Source organism: Mus caroli, unplaced genomic scaffold, assembly GCF_978045245.1.
Source record: "Mus caroli unplaced genomic scaffold, Mus_caroli_1 scaffold_2, whole genome shotgun sequence".
Classification (NCBI taxonomy): Eukaryota; Metazoa; Chordata; class Mammalia; order Rodentia; family Muridae; genus Mus; species Mus caroli.
In genome coordinates this window covers 93232292-93254315 of record NW_028227257.1, presented here as the reverse complement: position 1 = coordinate 93254315, position 22024 = coordinate 93232292, and the positions used below count along the sequence as shown (strand labels likewise).

At 37.4% G+C, this 22024-nt stretch overlaps 1 protein-coding gene and 1 pseudogene across 1 annotated transcript; both read right to left on the bottom strand.

Moving 5' to 3' along the window:
* Positions 1-8075: 8075 nt before the first annotated feature.
* On the bottom strand, positions 8076-9178 carry LOC110306460 (ADP-ribosylation factor 2-like; annotated as a pseudogene).
* A 10521-nt stretch (positions 9179-19699) lies between these two features.
* Positions 19700-20638, bottom strand: LOC110290206 (olfactory receptor 5J3-like). The gene has a single exon (XM_021156701.3). It carries the CDS (start codon positions 20636-20638, stop codon positions 19700-19702), a length of 939 nt encoding a protein of 312 aa, XP_021012360.1.
* Positions 20639-22024: the final 1386 nt, after the last annotated feature.

Below are 22024 nucleotides of genomic sequence, written 5' to 3'. Positions count from 1 at the left end.
AAGCAATGAATGCATTAAGAAGGCGTAGTTCAAACCCATGCCTCTGGTCCAACCGGGAGCTCCACCAGAGCTAGGAGATGGTTTTCTGGCAAAATACGAGCACCCCTCCCCTCCCCCCCCCAAAAAAAAACACCAGCCATGGCTGCCAGAACATCAGACAGCCCTTGCTCAACAACAGGTTTTGCCTGCCAGAAGACCAGGTAAGGCATTAAGATGTGGAGCTCCCCGACTATCACGGTTTCCTTGGGCAGACAACTCCTGACAGAAGACCATCTAGGCTCCATATGCTATCACAAATCCCATTTCCTTCCTCATCACCCTATGCCAGCATTCATGATGAGCAAACACTTCTTACTGATCTAAATGCCATACTAGCCACCTAAACTCTAGTATCCAACTTAGAAAACTTAGTGGAGATTTCTTCTAATGAGAGGCCACACTGACAAATAAAATCAATTCCTGCCCACAACTCAGGTGGAGACCCTATGATCAACCACAGACTACACAAACCGGAAGACCAAAAAGAAAACACAAATCATGGAGCAAACCACCTATCCATGAAAGACAAACCCAGATTGCTGTCAAGACCTATTATCACCATAAACTCAGATGCTTAATTGCCAGCTTAAGCACATAGTTGACCATAACCATAGCAATATGTCACCACGTTTTTGAAAAGATGGAGCACTTAAATCATTAACATATTGCCTTTAAAGAGATGACATTCACTGGGTGTGGTGGTGCACGTCTTTAATCCCAGCACTAGGGAGGCAGAGACAGGCAGATCTCTGAGTTCGAGGCCAGCCTGGTCTACAAAGTGAGTTCCAGGACAGCCAGGGCTACACAGAGAAACCCTGTCTTGAAAAACCAAAAAAGAGATGACATTCTTCTAGAAAAATAAATGTACTGATATAAGAAAATATAATAACTAGCATATAAAAGGTATGACAGAGAATAGAAATAAATGTTGTGTTATATTTAAGTTACACTAATGTCCTGTTTTTATTTCAGTTTCTACATCAATTTACTGAAAAATCAGTGGCTTAAAGTAACAAATGTTCCTTCACTTACAGTGTGGAAGTCAGAAGCATGGCACTATTTCATTTTCTACGTGGAATGTACATAGCTACAAGGCTACACTCCTACTAGACGCCCTAAGAAAGCAAGCAGTTTTGTCATCCAGTACCCTGTTTGGAGTCTCAGAAGAAACCTGATCCTTTCTTCTAAGTCATCAATACAGGTCCCTTGTCCTTGAGCACTGTGATCCTTTCTCAGTCTGATAGGACAATAGAATTATGTATAAATCCTCCTTTCGTATTCCAAGGTAAGCTTTGTCTCTGATAATCTTGCTCTGAATTACATGTCAAAGATCTGTTTTCCTCACATGAAAGTATTGATGGATCCTAGATTTTGAGATTTAAAAAATACTAGGAATTGTCATTCAATCTTTACTATGTAAGATATCCAAAGAAAGACTGATCAAAAATTTAATGATCAAGTAATTTAATGAGATATGTTTGTGTTTAAAAGTAGTGATCCAAGAAAATAACAGCATGTTCAAAACCTACAGTAGAGTTTACTGTGACAAAAGGAGTTCTAAATATCCCTAAATGAAAAGAAAAGCATGAGTCAATGTTGAGGATTAAAGGTATTATTATTATTATTATTAATCATTGAAATGTGACCACAGTGAGATTGGGAAAACATTTGCCCAAGATATCATAGATCAGAAATTCCATACTTCAGCCGGGCGTGGTGGCGCACGCCTTTAATCCCAGCACTCGGGAGGCAGAGGCAGGCGGATTTCTGAGTTCGAGGCCAGCCTGGTCTACAAAGTGAGTGCCAGGACAGCCAGGGCTACACAGAGAAACCCTGTCTCGAAAAACCAAAAAAAAAAAAAAAGAAATTCCATACTTCAAGCTTACAAAAGTATGTTGTTCTCAACCATCTCTTTTACCATTTTTTATTTTTACTACTTATAAAAATAAATTTCATAAAATCGATGTTTTTACTCAAATCAACTCCTGTATTGAATTGTATGGCAATGTAAATTCATCTGTGTTACCTGGGGACTGTGTTTACATTATTAAACACTTTATTTTACAATTTGGTTAACATGCCCTTTATTTATGGTCTCATGCGAGGAACTTGAGACTTCAGTAAAATAATTTGGTACCTCACTTTATTAGTCAGGAAATACTAAGACTTTCATACAGTTCTATATTGATATACGTTGATGCAGTAACATTGAAATGATCACCAAAACACTTAAATGTAGGAAGGTACCTTAATCCCAGCCTATATTCTATTATCAGAAACTTTGTGAAGAATAGTGAATGCAATTTCTCTTAATGCTAAGGACAAGAAAGGATGCATTTCAGATATCAGTGATTTTTAAAATTTATTTATTTGTCTGAAATTCTATTGTAATAAAATCATTCCTCCCTTCCCTTTCCTCCCTCTAGACCCTTCCATATACCCATCTTGCTCTCATTCAAATCCATGGCCCACATTTCCACCTATTGTTGTTACATATGTAGGCCTATATACATATATTCCTAAACATATAAATCCAACTTCCTCAGTCTATATAGCTTCAGAGTCCCTCTCTTGGTCATCTGTCTCTCTTGCTTAAAACTATATCCCCAAATGAAAACCAAAGACACCAGAGTGTGTATAATATTCCCAGTTAATACCAAGGGCCTGTACATGCATACATGCATACATGCATACATGCATACATGCATACATGCATACATGCATACATGCATACATGCATACATGCATACATGCATACACGCATACACGCATACATGCATACATGCATACATACACCCACAAACACACACACACACACAAGCAGTGGGCAGTTGGATTGTGTCTAAATTTTCAAAGTGTATGTAAAATGATGGCTTGATTAATGATCACATGAATACAAGATGAGGAAAGCATGTGTGACAGCAGTAAATTTCAGTTTTTTGTATGGCATTACCCACTAAGCTTGAAGTAGAAAATGAAAAATACAAAAATATATCACCATCTGACAATATATGGAAAGCCTCTGTGATGTCAGAGTTATAACTAGAATCTGCAGACCCCACAAGATTAAATTTGCCTCTTTTCTCTACTTAATATTGCCCTCTTGACAGAAATAAAAGGCTGATTTACAACACTAGTAACTGTGAGTATTCTATCCTCAAAAATATTTACTTCTACAAACATATTCAATTTTGATTTGAAACTTCCATATTACCAGGCTGATGAATTGTCACAAATAAACCTGTATAAAGAATTTGAAATTCATTCACAGTCATTTTATGATTCCAGGACAACAGTCAGAATGCATGTTCACTGATGAAGAGGAGTACAGTGAGATTAGTTAGAACCTTTAAATTTTTTTTCACTATATTTAAATAAGAAACCCAGCAAATGCTTATTAAATGAGCTAATGATTATCAACATGTTTTCACCTTTATAAACAAGGACAGAGCTGCTCATGCAATTTGTCATATTACCTCAGAAATCATGATCAAATTGACAAGTATTTTTCAAAACTCTTCTATTCAGTATTGTGTATAAATACATGTGTGTTATTTATGTAGTATTCATGTTTTAGACATGAATAAATGAGATATTAAATTTTACATGAAATGCTTCATAAACATTCAAAATTCAAAATTATCTTAATTTATGTTTATAGATATATTTAAAAACAATACACATTGGGAGGGCACCTTCATAGAAGCAGAAGGAAGGAGGGAGGATGGAAAAGGGGATTTGCAGAGGGGAAACTGGGAACAGGGATAATATTCGAAATGTAAATAAATAAAATAGCCAATGAAAACATATAAAAAAGACAAATGAAGAAAAATATTACACAAGATTTATGGGATTATTAAATTTAACATTAAGAATAAATAAACATTTAACCCCACAGTCAGTATCCTTAATACAAATTACATGAGACAAAGCGATGAATGAAAATCTGCACATCATGGGGAAGAATTGAACAGCTGTAACAAAGAGTCTGAGTGTTCTTAAAATCAGAACTATGAACATTCACTAGGAGATAAAACAAGTGGAAGAAAAATAGAAAAGAATTCTTAAAATATTTCATTGTAATCCTTAAAAAATGCAACTTTAAATTGTTTACAAGTACTGTTACTTTATTAAGTTGATAATAAATCATATGTATTATATATAAATTATAATCCTTATATAATCTAGTTTTTAAATGTGCAGTTTTTAAATATTTTTTAAAATGTATAAATAGAATATCAAATAACAAATACATAATTATATTTACCACAGTCAATAAAATGTGTGGCAATAAAAGTAATACACATATTTAATATGTAATTATAATATTCAACAAGAGTTAATATATAAATATTAATATGAATATATTAATATATAATATATTAATGTAAATATATAAAATATAGTCTTCTTGTCTATGAGATATGAAGGTTTGAAATATATATGTATATATATATATTTCTAGCAGTTAGAACATAATGTTCTATATTCTTGACTGGGTTGCTGCGCTGGGACTCTTGGCAATTAGCTTCCATTAGTGTTAAGGAAATAATGGGAAAATGTCAAAATCTTTAAGTAGGAACTGAGCACTTCCTTACTTACAACTTACCAAAGCATGAACAACATATCTGTTTTAGAGACCTGGCTTTCAAAAATCTTTAAATACATTATTTGGAAGAAGGTTGCTGATGGTAGTTTCTACTCTACTGGGGAAAGACTCTGTAATCCCTTGTGTGTGTAGGTCTCAGCTGTCCATAGGATTGTCATTATCTTTTTTCTTGTCTTTTAAGTGTGAAACTAATCAGAGAATTGCCAAACCTTCTGGTGTCTGTTAAGTGGATAATTCTTTCTGCAAGCATGAAAAAGTAAAATCTATCTTTCACAAACATCTTTAAAGCATCTAGAATTTTCTATAAATTCAAGCATCTTGCTTTAATGCTCAATAAAGACTTGGAATAAAGCAGCAGAATTTGAGAACAAAGGTGTTGCAATCCTCTGGAAGTCACTTGGAAGATTGTTATAATGTTCTGGTAATAAAACAACTGAAATTAATTAAAATTTCTCCAAAATTGATGTAGCTATACATATTCTTCCTATAGTATATTCATTCTTATTTGACACCATGTAAAATCTTCAATGGTTACTCTTTTGGGACATATTATACTATATAAAATCATAAAATATTAAGTAGTTTGCAAATACATTGTTGTTTAATTTTCATAAACTAACAATGTGGATGATCATAAACATATTATAGATTTTATTTCCCTCATTACCGTATAACATGTAATTTTCTGTTGTGGTTCTCCTTCACATGTATAATTAATAAGTAACACTTTAAAACATGGTAATGGTTTAAATTGCAAGAAGAATTTGGAATAGCACATAGATTCCAATTCATTCTAAAAATTAGAATCACACATATTAGAGAATTTCATCAAAATGAAAAAATAGGTAACACAATATTCAATAGCATATTTCAGTCTTCACTTCTTAAAAGGATGTGTAAAAATACAAATATTTTAGTTTTTAAAATGTCTATTACCCTCAGATATTATTATGTAAAATATCCTACCTTTTCTAGATTTTTTTTAACATGACCATATCCCCTACTTCCCAAGTAAGTTCTTTATTGTCTAACCAGTCACCACATGCTTACTGTGGCTTAGCATAAGGACAGGCACATTAACAGTAATTACAAGGCTGGGCGTGGTGGCACACGCCTTTAATCCCAGATCTTGGGAGGCAGAGGCAGGCAGAGTCTACAGAGTGAGTTCCAGGACAGCCAGGACTACACAGAGAAACCCTGCCTCGGAAAACAAACAAACAAACAAACAAACAAGAGTAATTACAAGTGGAAAGAGAGGCATATTGGTCGTGCAAACTTTATCTGCCTCAGTACAGGGGAACTCCAGGGCCAAGAAGTAGTAGTGGGTGGGGGACTTTTGGGATAGCATTGGAAATGTAAATGAAATAAATACCTAATAAAAAAAAAACAAAATTTAAAAAAAAGGCAAGAGGATCCCAGCTAATGGGAGGTATATAATTTCAACATTTCTCAAGAATTCATCTGTGATTTAAAAGTCTCTAATATGGCAATGAACAGTCTTTAAGATATTGCAGATGCCAACAAGATTTTGCTGACAGGACCCTGATATAGCTGTCTCCTGTGAGGCTATGCCAGTGCCTGACAAATACAGAAGTGGATACTCACAGTCATCTATTGGATGGAGCACAGGGTCCCCAATGAAAGAACTAGAGAAAGTACCCAAAGATCTGAAGGGGTTTGCAGCCCTATAAGGGACCAGCAATATGAGCTAACCAGTACCCCCAGAGCTCCCTGGGACTAAACCACCAATCAAAGAAAACACATGGTGGGACTCGTGTCTCTTGCTGCATATGTAAGGGAGGATGGCCTAGTTGGCCATCAATGGGAGGAGAGGCCCTTGGTCTTGCCAAGATTCTATGTCCTGGTATAGGGTAATGCCAGGGCCAGGAAGCAGGAGTGGGTGGGTTGGGGAGCAGGAGGAGGGGAGAGTGGGATAGGAGATTTTCAGAGAGGAAACTAGGATAGGGGATAGCATTTGAGATGTAAATGAAAAAATCTAATAAAAAATAAAAATCAAAAAATCAAACTGAATAGAAGTGGGATATTACATCATGGAACCACAATAAAACTCATAAACAAAAAATGACATATATATATTTAAAAAAATCACAGCCCACATTTACAATGGCATGCAATTTTTTTTCTTAGTGTAACATTGTTAACAATGAACAAGATTTATTTGAAGTCCAGTTTGTGTTCCCCCTCCTGTAGCAGGGACCAGTTTTCTTTCTGGAAGGAGTTTTAAAACGTTAAGCAGTAAAAGGGCTTAGGTACAAATGTGGCCCAGAGCTGTGTGGTCAGAAGGATTTAGGGCAGAAGCCAGATCCTCTCGGGACCTTCCTATCACTACATCTCCAAGACAACACAGCACACATTTCCAAGCCACTCCTCAGATGCCAATGCCATTAAGGAGGGAGTATATGCAGCGAGAGCAGTCTAAGTAAAAGATGCTTAGTAAAAGAGCAAAGTTTATCACCAACCTAGGGAGTATCAGGGGCCACTCGGATCATCATCTCCTACATTAACCTGACTTTCTCACAAACTCTCAGAAGTCATGGGTGTGCAGTTCTGGAAACAGGTACTAACCAAGACCACAGACATAGTGACAACTCCATGCAGGACAACTGTCTGTTTCATGTAAAGAACACTCAGCACATAGCCTAGAAGTGGGAGCAGCAGCCTTGAGGGCCTGAGCCATGATGTCAGAACATAAGAGCTACCTCACTTCACTTCCTTCAGCCAACCTTCACTCCACTGTGGACTATGAGGCTTAGGAGAAGAGCAGCCCACAGTTTCTTTCCATTTGACAAGTATGGTGCAGGCTGTAAATGTCACTAGTGTTAGTCTTGATACTCTACTGAAAAAGGTCACTGATTTCTTGGTTAAAACAAACTAATGAGTCATTTTGAAGTAACAGAACTTTGGGGAAGTATTCCCCTCTGAACCTCTTCACACCTGTGGAAATAATCTATTTGTTCTTCTTGATAGCTTTGAAGCACTACAAGTCGGCTGCTAGCTTTGACACAATGGAAAGAATGACAAGTCCTCCCCTTCTTTTTATTAAAGGACACTGAAGTCCAACAGGATTACTGGTGTATGGAAAGGCCAAACCCAGGATCGCAACAAGGGAACCTGTCTGGTTCCAGCTTTCTTCGTTTCCAGCCTAGAGACCCTCTGGCTATCACACCCGGGAAGACGTCAGCAAAAATGACCATCAAAACTAGTGAAATGGAAGGTAGCATTCAAATTGTAATACTGATTTTCTTAAAATGGAATACTGGTTTTAATATAACATGTATAAGGCACAGTGTGAGAAAGCTGCCCCACTCCCAGCCACACAGCCCCATGGGCTCCTCACATGCTCACATGCACACAGGAAAGGCCAGCCGGTTTTGCGACAGTGCATGGAGGAATGGGTTGCTTCTGTTCACTTCCAGTTTTTGAGCTGGTTGGAGAACCAGTCCAGGCCTTCATAAAGCTCATCTCCACTGGTCTCACAGGTAGCCTGAATGTACCAGTTTCTCTGGTGAAGTAAATGTAAGCCAAGCTTGTCTGTGATCTCTGCTGTGTTCATAGCATTAGGAAGATCCTGTTTGTTTACAAACACCAATAAGACTGCATCTCTGAGCTCATCTTCTACTAGCGTTCTAGTCAGTTCTTCCCGGGCCTTGTTGACAGGCTCTGTCACTTCAGTAAACCACAAATATCAGACCTTGAGTATCTGGGAAGTAATGTTGCCACAAAGGTCTGATTTTTGTCCTGGCCACCAACAACCCAGACAGTGAAGCTTATGTTTTTATGTTCTAAGATGTCCACGTGGAAACCTATTGTAGGGATGGTTGTCACAATCTCTCCCAGCTTCAGTTTGAACAAGGTCATCATTGTTCCAGCTGCATCTAAGTCCACCATGAGAATCTTCATTTCCTTTTTCCCAAATAGCCTTTCAAACAGCTTTTCAAAAACATTCCTTGAAAGAGGAAAATTACTGACCACCAGAACTCTCACCCCAGAGTACATTCTGAACTCTCACACCGGAGTCCAACCCCTCCCAACTAAGGACTGTGCCAGGGACATTTTTGAGATAAGGGTGTGAGTAAAAACCTCAGTTCCAATGAATCAAGTACATGGCCAAAGTGTGGGACGCGTTGCGAAAAGCACTTTGAAAAAAACCCTTGGCTGAATCTCTTAGTGACGTAAAACCTGTATTTTCCCTGCCCTACTCCCCCCTTGCCTCCTTCCTATAAAAGCTTGTGAAAAGTTTGGGCCGGTTGTCGAATCTCCTCTACACCATGCTGGGTGTATGGGTTTCGACCCCAGAGCTCTAGTTCATGTATTTGCTTGCTGTTGCTTTATAGGGCTCTGGTTTATGTGCTTTTTATGTGCTTTCTTGTTGCTGCTGTATTAAATCTTACTCTCTACATCTTAAGTTTAGTCTCAGTGTCTTCTTGGGTGCGCGACTGTCCCGAGGCTTGAGTGGGTGTCTCCCCTTGGGAGTCTTAGAGTCTTTCACCTCATTGTAGCTGAATTCTCCAACCTATCGCTTCAGTGAACACCTTCAGAAAGCCACGAACAAAAGCACTACTCTGTCGAAGCCCCCTTTTACAGATCTTACTGTACTAGTCTAGAATGTTTGTCTTTACATCCTATATAATCAGTCATATATATACATACATACACACACACACACACACACACACATATATATATATATATGTGTATATGTGTGTGTGTGTGTGTGTGTATGTATGTATATCCCATAGATACAATAAATCATATATTTATGTATATAAACCATAGCCTATAAATTATTGCAAATATAAATATATATGACTGATTGATAGATAGATTAGATAGATAAAAATGTATAGTTTAAAATGTAAATATATAGTTTATTTACTATAGAGAGGTAGTTAGACAGAGATAGATAGATGGATAGATAGAAAGTAAGTAAGAAAGAAAGAGATAGAAAGTTAGATAGTCCTTCTATAAGTTCTACTCTAGAGGCCACTGAGTCATACAAATTACCAATTTTCATACCAGTCGTGGTTCTTTAGCAAAATAAATATAAGTGTGACTCTTTTAAGCATCTGGAATAGGCTTTCCATTTTGCCAACACCTGCAAGTGTCAAAGTCTCTCTAGTTACTGAAGCTTCTCCTGGGAGCTTAGAGTGTAGTAAATCCATGGTGTCAAACTATTTTACAGATGTGAGGAGATAACTACAAATGATTATCTGATTTATCATTTGTAGGCAGAAACAAATTTGGTGACTCTGTTTAAAAACTGCTGATAGTCTTTAAAAAATAAGAAAAATGATGATACTGGTAAGCTGATCTTAGCATCTCTGAATAAATTGACAAAGAATAGGACTGAGGCCCATGGGAAAAAAAATAATTTTCTAGCATCTCAGATTCAGAGTAGGCAAACAATGTGTTTTTGAAAAAAATTGCCTCCTCAAGTGCCCATAAAGAGTCCAAAGAATTCTTCTCTGGATGAGAATGTTCTCTCTAGCAGCCGCAAAGCTCATTTGCACAATTGGGTATAACCCAGTTGTTTTTAAAAATGTCATCATGAAGTATTGTAGCAGCCTTCAGATGATAATATAGAATTCTCAGCTCCTCCTGCACCACGCCTGCTAGACTGTACCTCTGAACCTGCCCTTCTGGTCAGCACCAGCACCGGGTCACCTGGGGCGCAGAGTCAGCAGATACTCCCCAAGGTCTCCAGAGGACACTCCACGGGATCTTAGGACCTCTGGTGAGTGGAACACAACTTCTGCCAGGAGGCAGGTTCGAACGCCAGATATCTGGGCACCTTCCCTGCAAGAGGAGAGCTTGCCTGCAGAGAATGCTCTGACCACTGAAACTCAGGAGAGAGCTAGTCTCCTAGGTCTGCTGATAGAGGCTAACATAATCACTGGAGAAACAAGCTCTAACCAGAGACAACTATAACAACTAACTCCAGAGATTACCAGATGGCGAAAGGGAAACATAAGAATCTTACTAACAGAAACCAAGTCCACTCACCATCATCAGAATGCAGCACTCCCACCTCACCCAGTCCTGGGCACCCAAATACACCCGAAAAGCTAGACCCGGATTTAAAAACATATCTCATGATGATGGTATAGGACATCAAGAAGGACTTTAATAACTCACTTAAAGAAATGCAGGAGAAACTGCTAAAGAGTTACAAGTCCTCAAAGAAAAACACAAAACCACAACCAAACACATAGAAATCCTTAAAGAAAAACAGGAAGACACATCCAAACAGATGATGGAAATGAACAAAACCATACTAGACCTAAAAAGGGAAGTAGACACAATAAAGAAAACCCAAAGTGAGGCAACGCTGGAGATAGAAACCCTAGGAAAGAAATCTGGAACCATAAATTCATCAGCAACAGAATACAAGAGATGGAAGAGAGAATCTCAGGTGCAGAAGATTCCATAGAGAATATTGGCACAATAAAGGAAATGCAAAATGCAAAAAATGCTAACTCAAAATATCCAGGAAATCCAGGACACAATGAGAAGATCGAACCTATGGATAATAGAAGTAGATGAGAATGAAGATTTTCAACTTAAAGGGCCAGCAAATATCTTCAACAAAATGATAGAAGAAAACTTCCCAAACCTAAAGAATGACATGCCCATGAACATACAAGAAGCCTACAGAACTCCAAGCAGACTGGACCAGAAAAGGAATTCCTCCCGACACATAATAATCAGAACAACAAATGCACTAAATAAATATAGAATAGTAAAAGCAGTAAGGGAAAAAGGTCAAGTAACATATAAAGACAGGCCTATCAGAATTACACCAAACTTTTCACCAGAGATTATGAAAGCCAGAAGATCCTGGAAAAATGTTATACAGACACTAAGAGAACACAAATGCCAGCCCAGGCTACTATACCCAGGCAAAAATCTCAATTACCATAGATGGAGAAACTAAAGTATTCCATGACAAAAACAAATTCACACATTATCTTTCCATGAATCCAGCCCATCAAAGGATAATAACAGAAAAAAACCAATACAAGGATGAAATACACGTCCTAGAAAAAGCAAGAAAGTAATCCTTCAACAAACAAAAAAGAAGACAGCCACAAGAACAGAATGCCAACTTTGACAACAAAAATTAAAGGAAGTATCAATTACTTTTCCTTAATATCTCTTAATATCAATGGACTGAATTCCCCAATAAAAAGACATAGACTAACAGACTGGCTACACAAATAGGACCCAACATTTTAATGCTTACAGGAAACCAATCTCAGGGAAAAAGACAGACACAACCTCAGAGTGAAAGGCTGGAAAACAATTTTCCAAGCAAATGGTATGAAGAAACAAGCTGTAGTAGCCATTCTAATATCGAATAAAATTGACTTCCAACCCAAAATTATCAAAAAAGATAAGGAGGGGCACTTCATACTCATCAAATGTAAGATCTTCCAAGATGGACACTCAATTCTGAATATCTATGCTCTACATGCAAGGGCAGGCACATCCATTGAAGAAACTATAGTAAACCCCAAAGCATACATTGCACCTCACATAATAATAGTGGGAGACTTCAACACCCCACTCTCACCAATGGACAAATCCTGGAAATAGAAACTAAATAGAGACACATGGACACTAACAGAAGTTATGAAACAAGTGGATTTAACAGATATCTACAGAACATTTTATCCTAAAATAAAAGGATATATCTTCCTCTCAGCACCTCATGGTAAATTCTCCAAAATTGACTATATAATTGGTCACACAACAGACCTCAACAGATACAAAAATATTGAAAGTGTCCCATGCATCCTATCAGATCATCATGGACTAAGGCTGATCTTCAGTAACAACATAAATAATACAAAGCCAACATTCATGTGGAAACTGAACAACACTCTTCTCAATGATACCTTGGTCAAGGAAGGAATAAAGAAAGAAATTAAAGACTTTTTAGAGTTCAATGAAAATGAAGCCCAACATAACCAAACTTATGGGACACAATGAAAGCATTTCTAAGAGGGAAACTCATAGCTCTGAGTGGCTCCAAAAAGAAACTAGAGAGAATCACAGACCAACAGCTTGACAACACAACTAAAAGCTCTATTACAAAAGGAAGCAAATTCACCCAAGAGGACTAGACTACTGGAAATAATCAAACTCAGGGGCGGAGTCAACCAAGTGGAAACAAGAAGAACTAATCAAAGAATCAACCAAACAAGGAGCTGGTTCTTTGAGAAAATCAACAAGATAGATAAACCCTTAGCCAGACTCACTAGAGGGCACAGGGAAATCATCCTAATTAACAAAATCAGAAATGAAAAGGGAGACATAACAACAGATCCTGAAGAAATCCAAAACACCATCAGATCCTTCTACAAAAGTCTATACTCAACAAAACTGGAGAACCTGGATGAGATGGACAAATTTCTAGATAGATACCAGGTACCAAAGTTAAATCAGGGTCAAATTAATGATCTAAACAGTCCCATATCCCCTAAAGAAATAGAAGTAGTCATTAATAGTCTCCCAACCAAAAAAAGCTCAGGACCAAATGGGTTTAGTGCAGAATTCTATCAGACCTTCAAAGAAGATCTATTTCCAATTCTGCACAAACTATTCCACAGAATCAAAGCAGAAGGTACTCTACCCAATTCATTCTATGAAACCACAATTACTCTGATACCTAAACCACAGAAAGATCCAACAAAGATAGAGAACTTCAGACCAATTTCCCTTATGAATATCGATGCAAAAATACTCAATAAAATTCTCGCTAACCAAATCCAAGAACACATTAAAACATTCATCCATCCTGACCAAGTAGGTTTTATTCCAGTGATACCAGGATGGTTTAATATATGGAATCCCATCAACGTAATCCATTATATAGGCAAACTCAAAGACAAAAACCACATGATCATCATGTTAGATGTGGAGAAAGCATTTGACAAAATCCAACACCCATTCATGATAAAAGTCTTGGAAAGATCAGGAATTCAAGGCCCATACCTAAGCATGATAAAAGCAATCTCCAGCAAACCAGAAGCCAATGTCAAAGTAAATGGTTAGAAGCTGGAAGCAATCCCACTAAAATCAGGGACTAGACAAGGCTTCCCACTTTCTCCCTACCTATTCAACATTGTACTTGAAGTCCTAGCCAGAGCAATTTGACAACAAAAGGAGATCAAGGGGATACAAATTGGAAAGGAAGAAGTCAAAATATCACTTTTTGCAGATGATATGATAGTATATAGAAATCCTAAACCTGATAAACAGGTTCAATGAAGTACCTGGATATAAAATTAACTCAAACAAGTGAATGGCCTTTCTCTACACAAAGAATAAACAGGCTGAGAAAGAAATTAGGGAATCAACACCCTTCTCATAGTCACAAATAGTATAAAATACATTAGTGTGACTCTAACTAAGGAAATGAAAGATCTGTATGATAAGAAATTAAAGATCTCAGAAGTTGGAAAGATCTCCTATGCTCATGGGTTGGCAGGATCAATATAGTAAAAATGGCTATCTTGCCAAAAGCAATCTACAGATTCAATGCAATCCCCATCAAAATTCCAACTCAATTCTTCAACTAGTTAGAAGGAGCAGTCTGCAAATTCATCTGGAATAACAAAAAACTTAGGATAGCAAAAACTCTTCTCAGGGATAAAAGAACCTCTGGTGGAATCACCATGCCTCACCAAAAGCTGTACTACAGAGAAATTGTGATAAAACTGCATGGTACTGATATAGGGACAGACAAGTAGACCAATGGAATAGAATTGAAGACCCAGAAATGAACCCACACACCTATGGTCACTTGATCTTTGACAAGGGAGTTAAAACCATCCAGTGGAAATAAGACAGCATTTTCAACAAATGGTGCTGGCATAACTGGTAGTTATCATGTAGAAGAATGCGAATCGATCCTTTTCTATCTCCTTGTACTAAGGTCAAATCTAAGTGGAACAAGGAACTCCACATAAAACCAGAGACAGCAATACCTCTCCTAGGCATATATCCAGAAGATGTTTCAACTGGTAAGAAAGACGCATGCTCCACTCTGTTCATAGCAGTCTTATTTATAACAGCCAGAAGCTGGAAAGAACCCAGATGCCCCTCAACAGAGGCATGGATGCAGAAAATGTGGTACATTTACACAATGGAGTACTAGTCAGCTATTAAAAAGAATGAATTTATGAAATTCCTAGGCAAATGAATGGACATGGAGGGCATCATCCTGAGTGAGGTAACACAAAAGAACTCACATGGTATGTACTCAGTGATAAGTGGATATTCGTCCAGAAACTTAGCATACCCAAGATATAAGATACAATTTGTGAAACACATGAAACTCAAGAGGAACGAAGACCAAAATGTGGACACTTTGCCTCTTTTTAGAATTGGGAACAAAACACCCATGGAAGGAGTTACAGAGACAAAGTTTGGAGCTGAGACAAAACGATGGACCATCTAGAGTCTGCCATATTTGGGGATCCATCCAATAATCAGCCTCCAAATGCTGACACCATTGCATACACTAGCAAGATTCTGCTGAAAGGACCCTGATATAGCTCTCTCTTGTGAGACTATGCTGGGGCCTAGCATACACAGAAGTGGATGCTCACAGTCAGGTATTGGATCGATCACAAGGTCCCCAATTGAGGAGCTAGATAAAGTACCCAAGGAGCTGAAGGGATCTGCAACCCTATAGGTGGAACAACAATATGAATTAACCACTACCCCCTGAGCTCATCTGTCTAGCTGCATATGTATCAGAAGATGGCCTAGTTGGCCATCAGTGGAAAGACAGGCCCATTGGTCGTGCAAACTTTATATGCCTCAGTACAGGGGAATTCCAGGGTCAAGAAGTGGGAGTGGGTGGGTAGGGGGTTTGGGGGGGGGAGGGTATGGCAGACTTTTGGTATAGCATTTGAAATTTAAATGAGGAAAATACCTAATAAAAATTTTTTTAAAATGACATCATGAAATTTATAGGCAGCTGGTTTGATCTAGAAAAAAAAAATCATTCTGCATAGGTAACATAGACCCAGAAAGGAAATTGTGGTATATACTCACTTATAATTGGATATTCACTGTAATGTATAATCATGCTACAATCTTTAGACACAAAGAAACTAAGTAACAAGTTCTTAAATGGTGACAAAAGGATCTCTCAAGGGAGAGAAAACAGAATAGAGTTTTTTAGGTGAACTGGGTATATATGGGGTTGAGAACACGATGGATCAGATGGGAATGGAGAGAAAATATTGGGCGAAACAACTGAAATTGGCATGTATTTGTGGGGTGAGTTAGAAACCTAGTGCAATGGTAACTCTATGGAATCTGTAAGAGTATCCCTAGCAAACACTCTGAGTAATGGGGTATGTGGGGACTGAACTGATTATTTTCTGTAACCAGACAAGACCTCAAGTGGAGGAACTGCAAGTGGAACTCCAGTCACAAACCTTCAACCTAGAGATTGCTCTGACTGAAGAGAGTGCTGGGTCTGGAGCCTAGCAGAATCATCATCAAAGAGATCAGAGAGGTAAGGGATGCACAAGGAGAACATAGCCCACAGAATCAACTCACCAGGACTCATGGGAAATTTCAGAGATCAGGGAACCTGTAGAGTTCTGATTTAGGTCTTCTATATGCATGTTATAACTGAAAAGCTTAGTCTTCTTTTAAAATCCTTACAGTAGGAGCAGGAGCTGTCCCTGACTCTTTTGCCTATATGTAGCCCCCTTTCCTCCTACTGGGTTGCCTTCTCAAGCCTTGATGTGATGCTATATACCTAGTCTTATTGCAGCTTGTTATGCTCTTTTTGATTGATGTTCCTAGGAGGCCTGTTTTATCCTAATCTAACATTCCAAAAGTATACATTCTAAGAGCAAGAAACTTGGTCAAGCTTACATCGGTCCCTGAATCCAAATTGTGTCCTAATGAATGTTTTCTTCCTGTGAAGATATTCTCTTTGTAGGAATCTCCTTTGTAATTAATATTATTATTATATATTTTCTTTATGTTTCAAATGTTGTCCCATTTCCTAGTTTCCCCTTTGAAAACCCTCTACCACCTACCCCGTACTCCTTACCCCTGCTCACCAACCCACCCACTCCTGCTTCCTAGCCCTGGCATTCCCCTAACTGGGGAAGAGACCCCCCTTTTTTATTATATATTTTCTTCATTTACATTCCAAATGTTATCCCCTTTCCTAGTTTCCTTTCCAAAATACCCCTATACTCTCCCCCCACCCTGATCCCCAACCCACACACTCCCGCTTCCTGGCCCTGACATTCTCCTGTCCTGGGGCATATAATCTTTGCCAGACCAAGGGCCTCTCCTCTGATACATATGCAGCTAGAGACATGAGCTCTGGGGGTACTGGTTAGTTCATATTGTTGTTCCTCCTATGGGCCTGCAGACCCCTTCAGCTCCTCAGGTCCTTTCTCTAGCTCCTTCATTGGGAACCTTGTGCTCAGTCCAGTGGTAGGTTGCAAGGATTCACCTCTGTATTTGTCAGGCACTGGTGGATCCTCTCAGGAGACAGCTATACCAGGTTCCTGTCAGGAAACACTTGTTGACATCCACCAAAGTGTCTGGGTTTGGTGATTGTATATGAGATGGATCCCCAGGTTGGGCAGTCTCTGGATGGTCATTCCTTCAGTCTCTGCTCCAGACTTTGTATATGTAACTCCTTCCATGGGTATTTTGTTCCATCTTATAAGAAGGATCAAAGTATCCACACTTTGGACTTCCTTCTTATTGAGTTTCATGTGGTTTGTGAATTGTATTTTGGGTATTCTGAGCATCTGGGCTAATATCCACTTATCAGTGAATGCAGACCATGTGTGTTCTTCTGTGACTGGGTTACCTCACTCAGGATGATAATTTCTAGTTCCATCCATTTACCTAAGAATTTCATAAATTCATTGTTTTTAATAGCTGAGTAGTACTCTATTGTGTAAATGTACCACATTTTCTTTATCCATTCCTCTGTTGTGGGACATCTGGGTTTTTTCCAGATCCTGGCTATTATAAATAAGGCTGTGTAAATATAGTGTAGCATATATCCTTATTACATGTTAGAGCATCTTCTGGGTATATGCTCAGGAGTGGTATTGCTGGATCCTCTTGCCATAGAATTACTAATGTATATTTAGAAAAAGTTTTGTCTTATTTTAAAAGATTGACTTTCTCCTGAAATATATATACTCATATACAAATTTTTAATTGTAGAATGGCTCAAGAAAAGACTCAAAATTATATCATAAGAGAACTTCATAATAATAAATACCTGAATAAAAATGGGGAAACATTTCATTACATTTTATTTTAAAATTTCATTAGCTACTTCTCTGTGGACATATACTTTATTTGTCTAGTTAGTCTTTTAGCTTAATAAATAATATAACTCTCTCAATTAAACTGAATATTCATCTGAGAAAACTTAATTTTGTCTAACTTTAGAGTTTATAGATTGTTCCCACGTAATTATGTAAGTATCAAAATTTTTAAAATATTTTCTATCTCTGCTGTATCTTTACCTGAACCTCTTGAAGGAAGGACATATTTTAGGTCAAAAGTTTTATGGGTGGGTTACTGTGTTTAGTCTTCCACTGGGAGACATGGCTGGCTAAGGAAATGGCCACATCAGGATGCATATACATCAGTACTAGGAGTTCCAGCTACAGTCACCCCCATAGCCACCATGGTACCTTCCCACATCCCAGGTCTTTGGCACATCCTATAGGTACTCTGCTCTCTCCCCTGCTCTCCCTACACATGATTACCCCAACCCTGCTCCCCTCTCCATCACGTCTTCCACCCAGTTCCCTCCCTACATATACCACCAATGTCTATTTTATTCTACCTTCTGAGACAGATTTAATCAGCCTCCTTTGAGCCTGCTATGTTATTTGGTTTCTCCAGATTTGTAGATTGTAATGTTTTATGACTAATAATTGGCCATTTATAATTAAATACACAACATGTATATCCTTTTTGAGTCTGGAATACCTCAGTAAGGATATTTTCTAGTTCTATCAATTTGCCTGCAAAACTTATGATGTTGCTTTTAAAAAACAGCTGAGTTGTATTGCATTGTGTAAATGAACCACATTTTCTTCATCTATTCTTCAGTTGAGGGACATATAGGTTGTTTCTACTTTCTAGCTGTTACAAATAAGGCTGCTATGAAGACAACTAAGCAAGTGTTCTTTTGAGTCCCTCTATGTGTACTCTTTGATTAGTGGTTTAGTCCTTGGGAGCTCTGGGGCATCTGGTTAGTTGTTATTGTTGTTTTTCCTATGGGGTTGCAGACCACTTCAACTCCTTCAATTCCTCCCCTAACTCCTCCATTGTGGTCCCCACGCTCATTCCAATGGTTCTCTACAAGCATCTGCTTCTGTGTTGGTCAGGCTATGCAGAACCTCTCGGGAGAAAGCTAATGGCTCAGCCATTAAAGGCTAGGCTTGCAACAAAAAATAATATATAAGAGTTACATTTATTTTTTACAGTAATTGTCACAATCCAGGACCTCATATAGTTAATTTATTTAAAACTTTAAGTCATGAATTTTATTTCTTATGCATCCAGTTACTATACTATTACAATTATATGCAAACTGAGAAATAGTTATGTCACTTACATGGGGACATTTGTAGAAGCAAGTATACAAAGTTTATAAAAGCCATGCTATTGGGCACATTGTAAGTTTTCAGTAAAACACTAATTTATTAATAAAGATTATTAAAATACTCTTTTGATCTAAAATATATTTAACTCTTTTAAAGGGTTAATATTCTTCAGATTTTAACAGGAAAATATATCTTAAGTATTTATCAGGTTTCATAATAATAAAGATTTTATGCTGTTGATTAGTAAAGACTGGTTTTTGTTTTGAGGTCAAATTGGAGATTTTTGCCCGACATAAAATTGAATCAATTGTAGTTTATGTTGGGTGTGTCACTGACATAACTTTAATAAAGTGGGTTTGAATATTCTCATTCAGTTTTCAGAGGGAGAGATAATACAGACTCATGAGGTACTGTTCTCCCTACAAATCAATCTTTTTGCTGCTTCCTTTACATCCTTGTTCCTCAGGCTATAAATCAGAGGGTTCAGCATAGGGATGACCAAGGTATAAAACATAGCAGAGAGCTTTTCCTGTTCCATGGAGTACTGAGAGCTTGGCTGGATATAATTAAAAGTCAAAGACCCATAAAATAATGTCACAGCTGTCAAATGTGAGGCACAAGTGGAGAAAGCTTTGCGCCTCCCCTCAGATGAACGGATTCTCAGGATGGCAATGATAATGTGGATATAGGACACCATGATGATGATAAAAGTGAAAATAGCAATCATTCCAGAGAAGACCAAAAGCAGCATCTCATTGATGTGTGCATCAGAGCACGCAAGCTTCAAAAGAGGAGGGATGTCACAGAAGAAGTGATTCACAATGTTGGGACCACAAAAGTCCAGTCTGAGTAAACCTATTGTGTGAGTCAGGGAATTAATGAGGCCACCCAAGTAACATGCAAGAACCATTTGAGTGCAGATGTTGTGTGTCATGATAACTGTATACATTAAGGGATTTGCAATTGCCACATAGCGATCATAGGCCATCATAGACAGGAGGATTACTTCTGTCGTTACATAAACTGCAAAAAAGAAACTCTGCAGAATACAGGCAAAGAATGTACTAGACTTGTGTTCTGACAAGAAATTGAGCAGCATCTTTGGAGCAATGATAGTAGAGTAGCAGATATCACAGAAAGAAAGGTTACTAAGGAAAAAGTACATTGGTGTATGAAGTTGGGCATTCAACCAGATCAAGATAATCATTCCCCAGTTACCTACAAGAATGATGAAATACACTACACTGAAAAGCAAGAAGAGAGGAACCTGCCAATTAGGATTTTCAGTCAGGCCTACCAGAATGAATTCACTCACACCTGTATGATTCCAAATTGCCATGTTTTCAGTAGTCTACTTAATTCCAAAATAGTCATTTCACTTAAGGACTATAAAAAGGATTTTCTCCAGAATCTGATAACCATCATGGTCATGAAGAGTTGCCCTGGGGAAGATAAATCAAAACAGCAACCTCAGCCATAGTCAATTTGTGTTCTACAATTTCAGACAATCTATATGCTGAGATTAAACCCACATTAGTTTATTCCCTATTATCAATTATGACAGAATACTAAGGTTAAGAAAAATGTCTTTTATAATAGAAAGCTGTCAGTTGATACAATTGAGACTTGGATCCTGAGTGTGATATATGGACTCTTATTCTTCAAAATTCCTCAGACTTCTGCTTTGGAGCAGTATGAGCTATCAACAATCTGTGCAAGGGAATTTTCATTATCCTGTACGCAACCATTCAATGTATTTAATTTCCAGTTACCCTGGAAATTACACACCGACTTCAGTACCATGTCACCTTCTATTTCTAAATGTGTTGCTTCAAATTTGTTCTCATCTTCCACCTGAATCTCTGACTGGCATAATCATTGTCATATTATTTAGGAAAACTGAACCAGGAAAAAAATACATAGTTGTTTTCATTTGTTCTTTGTTTTAAAATGATTAATCATTAGAAGTGTTGTTTGTATGACAATTTTGCCTTCACATTTTTGTGAAATTTTAGTTTTATATATTGTTTTTATTCTCAAATATTCTTAAAAATAATAAAACAATCCATTACATGCATCATAAGGAAGCAATAAGTTGTGTGATACACTGAAACCTGTAATTTCCTGATATATTTTCTATTTAGAAAGGTAAAATACAACATAACATCATTTCCTATTGAAATGATGCATTATCAATTCTTCAGAGTTGTGGTATATATCAGATAATTAAATTATACATATATTCTCTCATGCAGTTGATAAATATGTATACTTTACTATAATGAGCCTCTATGACTCTTTTTAAATGCTGATGCACTTAAATCAGCAACACCATGTCTTCATATGGCACTGTTAGAAATATAAACATTTGTAGATATAAGCAAAAAAGATAACTAGTATGTAAAATTATTGTAGTGCTATAAGTAATATTATTTTCGGTTTTATTATGTTTACTGTGAAATTTTTCTAAAAATATATAGCTTAAATTAATAAATATTCATTTACATACAGTTTGGAAGTCAGAAACATGACAATCATATCTAATATTTTTTAGATGAAATATACATTGCTATGATGCCACACTCCTACTGGAGGCTCTAAGAGGGGAAACATTTTTTAACCAAATAGCCCTTTTGAGCCTATAACACTACTCTCTGTAGCACAAGACCCTTTCCTCTAAGGCAAAAATATAATGATTTTTTTTCTTCATCATTCTGCCTTCTTC